This window comes from Limulus polyphemus, unplaced genomic scaffold (assembly GCF_000517525.1).
Source record: "Limulus polyphemus unplaced genomic scaffold, Limulus_polyphemus-2.1.2 Scaffold2056, whole genome shotgun sequence".
NCBI lineage: Eukaryota > Metazoa > Arthropoda > Merostomata > Xiphosura > Limulidae > Limulus > Limulus polyphemus.
This window is the reverse complement of record NW_013667666.1, coordinates 179781-192846: the sequence shown is the minus strand read 5'-3', so window position 1 is coordinate 192846 and position 13066 is coordinate 179781. Positions and strand designations below refer to the sequence as shown.

The 13066-nt window shown below is 33.4% G+C and overlaps 1 protein-coding gene across 2 annotated transcripts in view; it reads left to right on the top strand.

Annotated features, from left to right (window-relative positions):
• The first annotated feature begins 633 nt into the window (after positions 1–633).
• The window catches only part of LOC106465803 (TOX high mobility group box family member 3-like), a 28486-nt gene continuing 16053 nt past the window's right edge, over positions 634–13066 (top strand). For both annotated transcript variants that reach the window (XM_022393751.1, XM_022393750.1), the window contains exons 1-4: positions 634–813; positions 2081–2283; positions 3255–3564; positions 8149–8273. In XM_022393751.1, the coding sequence (XP_022249459.1) occupies positions 649–813; positions 2081–2283; positions 3255–3564; positions 8149–8273 (803 nt within the window). In that variant the 5' untranslated portion in view covers positions 634–648. The remainder of the gene's footprint in view (positions 814–2080; positions 2284–3254; positions 3565–8148; positions 8274–13066) is intronic.

Below are 13066 nucleotides of genomic sequence, written 5' to 3'. Positions count from 1 at the left end.
CTAATCTTGCTTTGATATTATCTATTCGCTAATCTCATTTTGCTTACGACGCCTAATGAGTAGCTATATAGCGACATCTATAAAATATTTGTTTATTACCCTTGATATCTACGTAGGATTCTCGCTACGTTGTGATTTTTTGTAACATGGATTGTGTCTGATAGTTTACTTTTGTATCGTCTGCTACATAAAAATAAGTAATTACAGAATTCTTTTGTGATTTTTTATGTACTCTTCTAGCTTTAAAGTCCGTTAAAAACTGATACAAAAGCTACTGTATGTGGTGGACTTTACTCTGTGATAGTTTTTTTCTTAACCTTCTATGTTCCTTTGTTTGTTTGTTTGTTTTGAATTTCGCGCAAAGCTACACGAGGGCTATCTGCGCTAGCCGTCCCTAATTTAGCAGTGTAAGACTAGAGGGAAGGCAGTTAGTCATCACCACCCACCGCTAACTCTTGGGCTACTCTTTTTACCAACGAATAGTGGGATTGACCGTCACATTATAACGCCCACACGGCTGAAAGGGCGAGCATGTTTGGTGGGACGGGGATTCGAACCCGCGACCCTCAGATTGCGAGTAGAGTGCCCTAACCACCTGGCCATGCCGGACCATGTTCCTTTGTGTCATATATTGCAGTTCCATAAGGAATGAATACTTTTCCCGAGTTTCACCAATATTTCTTAGACAATTGTTTAACTTTCTTGGAATATAATTTACAGACTTTCCACACCCCAAGTTTCGGAGACGAAGAGTTTGATATTCCGCCTTTCCATCTTTCTTCTGCTCTTAATGGAGATGTTTACGGATCCCAGGTAATTTATCGTTTGTTATTTAAATTACTTAAATATCTTGGACAAACTTTATTAAAGAGGCATGCTAAGGTACATCTTGTAATAAATTATATGTTATGAGCACGTATATTTTTGCGCTAAACCTATATTATCTTCCAATCTTTTTTACTCCTCGGTCTTTAATAATGGAGAAAAGGCCTAAGAGAAATATTTTTAATTTAATATTTATAGTAAACGTAATCGTATATATATATCTCGCTTCAGTTATTATATGGAATAGCCAAGGATGAAAAACAAACTAATAATATACATAGACCATTTCCGTTTAATTACACATATCAAAATGACAGAGTAATTAATTGGAAACTGAGCTACTTTGAGCCATGAAAAACATTTTGTCTCCAAAACGGCTCTGTAAACTTTCTGAAGTCATTATGAAAATGGATTCTCTCAATATATATAGCTAAAACTCGGAGCAAAGATTGAAAAACATTCATTTTAATTTTGTAAATTAAATGCATGTTTGGTATAACATTAATTCACATTAATTCAGCTCAAGCTGATGCTGAAAATCATTACTATCTACAAATGTTTTGTTATTTTACCAAGCTTACGAAATTCTTATCATCATAATGTCACATTAATGAGGCTTGCCAAGATAAATTGTCACATTCTAATTGTATACATATATTACCGTTAAATGTAATTTATCTGAATAATTTATTTCTTAACGGCTATAAAAATATACGAATATACACTTGACTGTTTCGATGCTATAGGCAATTAACTTTTTTTTTTTTTTATTAGCCCGACATTTCATGAAAATCTCTAATTTCATTTCTCTTGAATATTTGCATGTGTAATAAATATCCTTGCACGTGCATTTCAACTGTACACTGCCGTCTCGGCTCGGATCAATTCGAGTCAGTAGATATGGAACTGTTTTCTCCCTGTTTGCTCTATTTAGTTAGATAATGAAGAATGAGAGAAATACAAATGAAATATCGCGTCCTTAATGATAACAATTCTTCCAGCTACCGTTGCGTGACTGCCACCTCTGTGCTAATTGGTTTCGGCATGTGTTACCATTTTATATCTAGGTCGGCATGGTACGGTTTTAAACCAAGAACAAATCGTATATACATTGTTTTAGATAATAATAATTATAAAGTGTCATTTTTCAGCCTTTATCACATCTACCTAGGTCGGCATGGTACGGTTTTAAACCAAGAACAAATCGTATATACATTGTTTTAGATAATAATAATTATAAAGTGTCATTTTTCAGCCTTTATCACATCTACAACCTCAGGGACAAGGACTGGCTTTAGAACCTTCTGTGATGATGACATCCAGAGCTGTTACCAGTTCTCCTTCTATTGGCATAATGGGTAACCATCAGTACACAGTTGTACAGGATATGTATCCTCCTCCTATTGGAGGAGTGGTCACTTCGAGAGGAGTTACGGAGGTCCACAATATGCATATTCCGTACGTATAGTTTGTTATTTCTCATCGACGTTTCTGTTTGTAGTTTATAAAAGTTTGTATTTACGTTTCAATACTAATGTGATTTTTGTGTCCCGTGATTAAATCCGTGGTCGAGTTAAAAGAGAACGTAAACAGATTTTCGATCTCGATTTTTTTTTTTAAATCTTATTTGACATTTTATAATCCGGGAGAAGATAAACAATATGCAAATAACAAATTCTTTTTACACGTCATAATTGTTCTTCTGTTTCTAGTATTCAAACCACAGTTTTAGTCAACTTTGTTAAACACTTAATACCTTATATCCGTATTCTTATCTCATCCACATTTACAAGTTAAATTCATTAATCCGCCATATTCTTGTAGGAAAACGTGGCTTGAAATCTTAACAAAACGTAGATGTACTTGTAATACGTTTGGTTTTTTCAACCGTTGTCGATCCGTTGTGTGACAACATTGTTGTTCTTTCTTCAACATGAGGGTTGTTTTCAAAAACAAAACAAAAAACAATATGTTCAATGTCATGGTGTGAACGCATGTCCAAGCTGGCGAAGCTTGATTATAAGTAATTTACTTGTCATTAGACATTAATATTAGGCCTATTATTATTATTATTTAACACTACATTCTATATGTAATCCTTCAGAGATTTTCAAGAATCCCTAAAGGACCATATATAGAATTCGGTGTTGAAAAATATAATAGGCCTAATACCAGTGTCTAATGACAATAAATTAATATATTCATTAAGTGATTCTTCATCAACAATGAATATTTTCGACAATAACTTAAAAAACGTTTCATTTGATTTATTGTTTATGAATGATATTTCTGACATAACTTTATACAACGATATTTATATTGTTGTTGTTGTTTTTTAATTTTATTATTTAAAAATACAGACTTTATATTTTATTGACTAAACCTTTCTTTACTCCAGGATTTATTTTATTTATTTTCTCACTTCTTAGAATGCATTCATACAATGGTCATCTTGGCTACGGCAACCCACAAGTACAACAACAACATCATTCCCCATCACAAAGCATGCCTCCGCCGCAGATGCCACCTAGCGGACAGCATCAATACCAACAGACTATAAGTGGTCATATGAGAACTCTCAACCAATCGCAGTTATCGTCACAGCTAGGCATGCATGTGCCCATGAACCATCCGATTGGTCAAGCACCGGCTTCAGTCGGGAGCTCACCCAGGTCCAATCAAACTTCACCAGGTCATGAAACCAGTGAAGATAGTGACGATAGCAATGCTTTAGCTCAGGTGAAATATTTATAGTTATTTCAATATATTCAGCCACTTCTATCCCAGGTAATAACAAAATACTCACAAGATCTCACAGATTTGTGAGGAAGGAGTAGTCTTTGAAAATTAAAGTTGTTTTTTATTTAACACTTAAATTACCGACTTCTCTTCATACCGTTCATTATCGGTAGGGTTCAATTGTTGTTCATATTGAGTAAAGAACTGACCAAAAGAAAATGGGGTAAGTCACTATTTTTTTTATGTAATTAGGGGATTAATTGCAATACTGATAGGGAGGGGGGGGGGGTGGGTGGAACTCGTGTGTTATTAACAACCCTGGGGTAAGTCACTAATTTTTTTATATAATTAGGGGATTAATTGCAATACTGATAGGGGGGGGAGGTGGTACTCGTGTGTTATTAACAACCCTGTAACCCATATAGCCATGGACTCATAAACAGTTATCTCCCGTAAAAAATAAAACAAAATAACCAATCACAATAGCGTATTTCTCCCGATATACTCATTAATTACGTAATCAGGTAGGAAAACCCCATATTCCAAATTATTCTTATCTTAAAAACTACACTAAGAGAATAACATTTAACCATGGGCACATTTTAACATGTTACACATTATATATATATAGAACATATTACACTGCATATCTGCCCCCCAGTGGCACAGCGGTATGTCTGCGGACTTACAACGCTAGAAACCGGGTTTCGATACCCGTGGTGGGCAGAGCACAGATAGCCCTTGTGTAGCTTTGTGCATAATTAAAAACAAAACAAAACAAAACATACACTGCATATCTAAATCACCGTAATCACAAAGTCTTGTTAAGAGCCCCCTGAACTTGATATCCATTTATTAATTTCTCCTACAAGGGTGATAAGAAAAACCCAGCATTTAATGTTATTATATCTTAACAAAACACAAACAATTGTCCGACAGGATATAATTTTCCCCAGAAACAAGTTGATGATCATAACTTTTTTTTACCCAAGGAAAGTTTGGAGATGAAACAGAGCATGTCAAAAGCTCTCACAGATTTCAATTATTCTCAGTTGACATATCAACGTTATTCCTAAATGAAGGCGGTAAGTCTGCGAACTTACAATACTAAAATCCGGGGTTCGATTCCACGAGGCGAAACGCAAGCAGACAAACAAATGGCGATTTTTGTTAAAAACTTAACGAATTACAAGCGACATGAATCAGTCATTTTTGAATGAAGCGATAGGCACGGGAATGATTAGGTTCGCCAAAGACTTAATTTAGGATAACAGTCGTTAAATATGCGATTTAGATATTAATAGAGACTTGTTTTAAATTGTGATTTAACATTAAAGTTAAAATGAAAAGAGATTTTTTTATTATCTGGAGCCGTTGAAAATATAAGGCGTTCTTGTAAAAAAAACAAAAAAAAAGTCAATAACTAAAGGCTCTTGGCTAACTTAGCAATTGAAGTTATCACGTTGAAACAGACGCTTTGCTTCCTTTCATTTCATTATTTGTTGCTATGACTTTTTGTGATATTTATAACCTTCTTTCAGGCTTGAATATTAAAGTTAACGTTCCTCGAACAACGTAAAATGTTCTTGACTTTATATATTGTTTTATCAAGATTCTGGGCTATTCATTATTAATGATAAAAAGTTATTCGCATGAAAAATGATACGTACTGAAGTATATATCGTATATATATATCTATTGAAGCTATTTCCATAAAATTACTTTCTTTAGAAAAGGAAAAATCAATAAATAATAATAATGGTAACAAGAGAGCTTTCACTGACAACAAATTGCCAAATAAATGTAGTGCTCTTCTGAATAATTTATAAAATCTTATTGCAGCTGAGATATATTGAACCCACCCTTTATAATACCTGTAATAATGAAGGCCTATAAAGAAAAACGTTAATGTTTATTTCCCGCGTTTTTCTTCATGTTGTTTTTTCTGTAAAGGAAACTGAAATAGATAGGTAATCATACTTTGTAGCATACGAAGGGTTAGGCCAAAAAAAAAAAAAACCTGTTTATTTTAGTTGACTTGACAATATTATCTGAAAGTTATTAAGCTGATTTGGAAATTATTTTCCAGTGACTTTATATCCCAGTCACTTATCTTCCCCCTTTTTTTAAATATCTAACGAATGAATTGGGCTTTAAATAAATATCGCTTAACCCTAACTCGTAAAAGTTATATTTCTTGCTCGCCGATGGCTCGGCGGTTTGAACGCTAAGAATTGGGTTTCGATCTCCGCGGCGAGAAGAGCACAGCTAGCCCACTGTGTAGCTTTGTGTTTAACAAAAACAAGCTAGTACTTTATTTGCTTCAGCTATAAACACTTATCTTTTGTGTTTACTTTGAAGCGAAAATATAATAGTATATTTATTCAAGTAACAGTGTTTTGGCATCGATTTTAAAAATATAGAGATATTGAAGAAACTTGAAACTTTTGCTTTCGGCTGTAATAATTGTCCTTGTGAAAACCAGTTGTATGTCGAATCGTCAAACAACGAGACAAAGGAAGATAAATCAGGAAGTATTAAAACTTTTAACAAAAACAAAGTCAGAAACTTTGCTTGTATCATTAGAATCACTTCATTATGATGTGATTTTACGACGTTTTATTGAGTCCGGGAACTAATTGAAATTATTTTCTATTCACGAATGGTGTTCGTCCCCCGGTGGGACAGCAGTAAGTCTTCGGATTTCGGAGTTCGATTCCCCTCGGTGGACACAGCAGATAGCCCAATATGGCTTTGCTAAAATAAAACACACACATACGAAAGGTGTTCAGAAAGAAACCGGATTTTTACCACACCATACACTGGTTATAAGAAAATGACATAAACGAATGATCCTGTTAGTAGGTCAATATTCGCTCTGCTAACAGTATCATACGGTTTGTGCAACCAAAATCATAAGATGTTTGTTTGTTTTAGAGCAAAACCACATTGGGCTATCTTCCGTGTCCACCGCGGTAATAGAACCCTGAATTTTAGCGTTGTAAATCCGTAAACTTACTGAGGACAGTTGCGATTGGGATTATTTCTGAAGAATGATTTGTTATGACTGCAGTTCATAAAGATCAATTGGACTGTCCTTCTCCATCTGGCATATAGTCTTAGCCTAGTACCTTGTGAAATCCATCTTTAGGATTCTCTCTGCAACGGTTTGTTGAACAATACTTTTAGACAACCGATGTATTCAAAGTACACTTAGCGTAAGCATTAGTGAAGAAATTTGGTGAAGCAGACGATACAATACAGGAAATTCAAAAATTTGGTGAAGCAGACGATACAATACACGAAATTGAAAAATTTGGTGAAGCAGACGATACAATACACGAAACTGAAAAATGTGGTGAAGCAGACGATACAATACAGGAAATTCGACGAATTAAATGATGCAACGTGAGAAGCAGTTGGTGGACTGTTACATCTTTCACACCGTAATCTAATATGATTGGCCTACTGATAATAAAATGCCTTTTTCTTCCCTAACAATTCCTTTTTTCACCTCTTGTACTATGCCCCCGATGCTTTTGTAATATCTCTTAGTCATATGATATTTTATTTTATTTTCTATGTCAACATTTTTTGTTACGCGTTTAATATCGATGAGTAATTCAATTTTCAAACACTGCTTACACTTCTAAGTTAGGTAACTTTACATAAAAACAATGCATCAATTTAAAGTTTAATATTAGATATATAACCTACTTTTATTATTTTTATTAAGTTAATTCAAGTTAACAAGTTTGTCTGCTTTTGTTGCTGTTGTTGTTACACAGTGGGCTATTTTTGCTGTGCCCACCACGGTTATCGAAACCGGGTTTTTAGCGTTATAAGCCTTCAGACTTGTCGTTGAGCCTCTTAGGGGGAAAAGCTCCAAGTTAACAAAGGATAAGTTATAAATTGTTTGTTTGTTTTGAATTTCGCGCAAAGCTACATGAGGGTTATCTGGGCTAGCCGTCCCTAATTTAGTAGTGAAAGACTAGAGGAAAAGCAGCTAGTCATCACCACCCACCGCCAACTCTTGGGCTACTCTTTTACCAACGAATAGCGGGATTGACCGTCACATTATAACGCCCCCATGGATGAAAGGGCGAGCATGTTTGGTGGGACAGGAATTCGAACTCGCGACCCTCAGATTGCGAGTCGAGCTCCCTAACCACCTGGCCATGTCGTAAAACTGTTATATCTTGTTTATAATTATTCAGAGTTTAAGAAGATAGGGCGTTAATGCTGTAAAATAAAACAATAATTATGTTATAATCTTGTAAATAGGTTTCAGGTTGCGTTTTTATACTTTCTATATAAGCTTAAGTTATTACTCACTATTATTTATTTTAAAAACGTATATTAACACGAGCATTTGTTTTTTATTCAATAATTCTATTAAAATATTTAGTTTGTACACTCTTAACAAATATACTTACTCCAAATTTCAACAAAGTTAGTTAAAAAATACAAGACAACTGTGGATTATATTCACAGTCTACGAAAAGTTACACCACGATCTTTACTGAAGTTATTGTTTGTATATGTTTCGGTTTATGAATTAAACGTCAGATATTTGTTGTTTAGTTGATGGTAGGTGTTAAACGACCTTCACCAGAACCAGTTGAACCGACTACTACACAAACACCTAACAAGCCTAAGAAGCCTAAAGTACAGAAAAAGAAGAAAAGAGATCCCAATGAACCTCAAAAGTAAGTTATTTCAGTTTTATAGTTCTGTTTAACTGTTCTAAATTGATTGCTCCTAATAATCATTTTCAGTACTGAAATATATTTGTTTGTTTTTCTGAATAAGGCCACATTAGGTTATCTGATGTGGTCATCGCGAGGAATCGAACCCTGGATTTTAGCGTTGTAAGTCAGTAAACTTACCGCTGTCCCACCAGGGGACGCTTAAACATAATGATTTGTTAACGTTCTTCTAAAACCTCACGATTCTTTGGAATTTCTACGTAGTTCGAAACATGCCTACAATTTATGCAGATTTATTACGTTTCGGACATTTCAAAGTTGAGTGAGTATTTTAAGAAAATCCCCCTAAGCGTGATTGAAAAATATCGCTTAGTCATTACTGACTAAAACCGTTGTAGTTATGCTCCTTCTCAAACGACAACATTAACACTTCCTGACATTAATACGCTAAGTTCATACGTCATTTTGTAAATGAGAAGAATTTATTTCGAAAAGACATCTTTGGTTGAAATCCGTTGTTACATATCATTGATAAGTGCTGCTCGTCTTCAACATATATTATTTAATTCGATGTGTTTCTTGAAGGATGGAAAACTGTCAAAAAAAAGCCTACTTGAAAAGATGGATTAAAAAAGATGAGAGAGAACATGTTTGTTATGGGTAATCTATAGCACACTTCCATTCGTTTGGAGGCATCATTTTTCATTCTGACAGTTCGATCTTCATTGTCGTACTTTTCAATTGGAACAAAGCCAGTGCTCGTCCTGGTGAGAAGAATGGTTCGAAATGCACTTATCTTACATCCGCTGATAAATCATTTCAGATTTGAATTCCCTTGATTTTCAAGAAGTATATTACTTTTCCTTTTGTTGTTGCACTGGGAATTTAAGTAAGAAACGTTGGTTATTCAAGCAGTTCAGTATTGGTTGTTCATTGTTTTATTGTTGTCATAAATTCTTCCTCTGAAAAATCTTAAGTGCATGCACGTTTGAAAAAGGTTGTCTAATAAAACCTTTCTTAGCTCTCGTGTTTAATATGAAATCTCGTATATTGACGATTTTGATATTAATCTTACAAATGGGTTTTCATGAATGAACGTTTTTCTTTTAGTGATACTTCTTCAACCATGAAGAGGGTATTTTCAATAATATTTTAGTTATACATTTTGTACTTTGTGCTATCTTGTATTTTCAAAGCTGAAAATACAAGAAATAAGTAAAAAATAAAACAAAATTGGCCATACTATTTTAAAGAGATGATAATTACTAGTAATTAACTGTTAATTTCTTTTCCTCTCCAAAACATTAATTTAACTGATTCGCTAATAATTACTATAGTATTGCTGTGTAAGAACTTAAAAAGTTTTACGTTTTTCACAGGCAGAGGAATTATACACGTTTTCACCTAAATATTAGACAAGGATTGAAACTACGTGTAGCAGGAATTGAAATTCTTTAATCTATGAATTTGCGATGATATGTTTATGCCTTTTAGCATTACGTTAGGCAAGATACAAAAAGTACAACATTATATTTTATGTGTAAATACTTAATTATTTGCAGTACGTACTTGGTATATTATTACGTTCACCGTTAATGATGTATTATTGTTCACCGTTAATGTTATATTATTGTTCACCGTTAATGTTATATTATTGTTCACCGTTATTGTTATATTATTGTTCACCGTTAATGTTGTATTATTGTTCACCGTTATTGTTATATTATTGTTCACCGTTAATGTTATATTATTGTTCACCGTTAATGTTATATTATTGTATTTTCCATAGTTATATGCGTTAGTATAACCTACAAACCTATTGTAACAGAGTAAAATATATAATAATACATTCATTCGGGTATGACTAATTTTGATTTCTAATTTTTGTGAGAACACAGTTTTTCTTCACATAATGTTTATTATTATAATCATATATCATCAGTTATTCGAGGAGAAAGATAATTATTTTATTTTGCATATCACTGCTATTAAGCTGCGTGTGATGTATTTCAAAATATATAAATTGCCCCACGTAAAAGTTTGATTTTTATTTCAGTTTTACAGTCTCAAAACTATTCAAATGACTTCAGATATTTTTAAAAAATCTCTTTACGAGTTTAAAAAATTGAAAAGAAAAATGTACCCTACAACATTATATTAGGAAATATATGGAAAAGGAAAGGTGCAGGCAGAAAAAGATGGTTCCGGAAGCACACAATAAACGAGAAAGTTTAAATAATGTTAGTATGTGTTTTATATTTAAGTTGAAACCGTCGAGTCCATCCTGTACTTGAATAAAAGTCGTTCATATACATCCACGGCGATTAGGAAGATGAGAGTGGTTTTTATGAAGGTTCGAAAAAGCCATAAACTATTGAAATTCTTGCGATAGTACTGGAAAGCAAATTTTACTGCGCTCGTAAAAACCTTGCACAACATGATACAGTAAATGGAAGGAAACGAAGCTTGTGGCGATAGCAAGGCTAGGCCATAAATCTTGACGTTCTATAAATCTTGCTTTAAAATCAAATTCTTGAAACGGAATACTGAGAAGACTCTTTTAACTAGAAATAAGAAACAAAACAAATTCTAACTAGAAATCAAAAGTTAAAATATATTTAACTTTGTAACGTCGAATTGGGTAATTTAGCTAGTCCATTTCGTTAGTTAGTAGCTTTGTTAATCTATCACCCATATTAATCTTTAATAAAGTTTCACTAATGTGGTGTATAGTTCTGTATGTGACAAGAACATCATAAGCATAGGCATCAGTCAGTAGCCCGTAGTATTCTTGTCTTATCAGATTACGTATTTCATGAAATGTTTGAATAAATACACTAACGTAAATGGGAAGAATGTGAACACAAGGAAAAGTATACTAGGCTTTCTAAAATTAACGAATATGTAAATTATCTCTGGGGACTTGGCTATACCTTAATAGAATAACTGATAACTGATTGAAGGTTAATTCTTTATATCACGATCTTCCATCATGAGGCCTAAACTAAAAATACTATTTTAAGTTCATGAAACGAACACTTATACGAACAAATATATCATAGAATTAGCAACTTACTTACGAGACTATGGTAACGCATTTAGGTTTATTGTTAAGTTCATAAGTACTGTCGAAGCATACATCCAGATATTTCTCCACATCCCAAATCAATCCAATGCTCGTGTTATTCATTCCATGCTTGTATCTATTGTTCTCATTTATATCATTTGAAAATATGTGAATGGCTCATTACTTTCTCCATTAGAGCAAGTTAGAAAAAAAAATAGAATATATACATCAACAATAGTTAAGTGAACGCCACTTATTCTGAAGTGCCTTGATTTTGTTTGTATCCCTGAAAATAAGTTCGTTAAGATATCTGTTGAATTCTTGTGACTCAGAAGAACAGAAGTGTATCATTAATATTTCACAATATTATTTCCTGTTAGAGGGACCATCTACTAATTATCCGTTTGCTTTTAGTTTTGACACTACCAAGAACGTTAACTAATTACAACATACCGAGGAAATGTTGGCCTACTTTGAAATTTACATATAACCGAAGGCTATTGTATTTAGAACCAGAATATTATGGGAATATCTGTACTTACATATTCACAGGGAGGACGTCATCAATATATTATAAACAATGAGACCTAGAGTCATGAAAGTAAAACATTTTTATGTAGTTATTTTGTTTGTTTTTTCTTCTTTAAACGACAGGAGTTCTATGTCAAAGTGAACTCGTTATCTCTAACCCTGTTTTTCTTAGAATCTTCAATTTAAAAAATGTGGGTAATGAGACATGAGAGATCGGTGTTGAACCTTGAAGAATATTTCACGCTGTTTTATAGTTGTCTAAGGCCGAGAATTTTATTAAAACTCCAGTATAATGGTTACGACGTGAATGTATGTTCACTTAACTTATTATTACTACCTTTTTTGTTAAATAGAAACTTTCCGTATTACCGGATAGCAACACCAGTGAGGTGAAAGTTTCACCATAGGCCTATGGAACCTTCTTATTTCATTCTTTCAATCACGGAACTTTAACCCTTAACTCACCCTTAAAGCTTAACCTAACTGAAAGTGACCAAGTTCGTAACAGTATTGTTAATGTAAAAGTGTAAATAAATATACAAAAATACTTATGATTAAAAAAACAAAACAAAAAATTTGGTTCCTGACGGGTTGACACTCAATAACTGAAAAAATATACCAACAAAAAACCGCCATTATCTGTTATCTTTGTGGGGAATCCGTGATGACCCTTTGTGGATCCCTTGGGTTCCACGGAATACAATTTGAAAAACAATGCCACAGACCAAAACTAATTTTTCCATTGTTTGTGTTTTCATTACCTTTGTTTATGCTATTACCCATTATAAATAACAGTGCCTTATTTTGGGTAAATTATATTTATATATTTTCCCCCAAATCATCCGCATTTCATTTGTTAAGTTTTAAAAAAAATCTAATTTCATCGAACTCCATTGGTGCGAATCTTCAACAAATGTCTTTCGCTACTGCAAATTTAAATTGATCAATTGGTTATGTTTCCAAAAACTAAAGTGGGTCTTTCATGATCACATTTAAGCCCTAGCTAACAAGAAACGCGTCTGCAACCTATGTAAATTAAATGAAGTCCCTCTAGAGAAGGAAACACGTGATTACCCCATTCTTCTATCATTACTTCGCATTTTATTTGATTACTGCAGGGAAATAAGCTCAGAAACAGCCCAATTGAATTTGTGGTCTCCAAGGGTTTCTGATTGCTTCCTGCAAACCAAAAAGA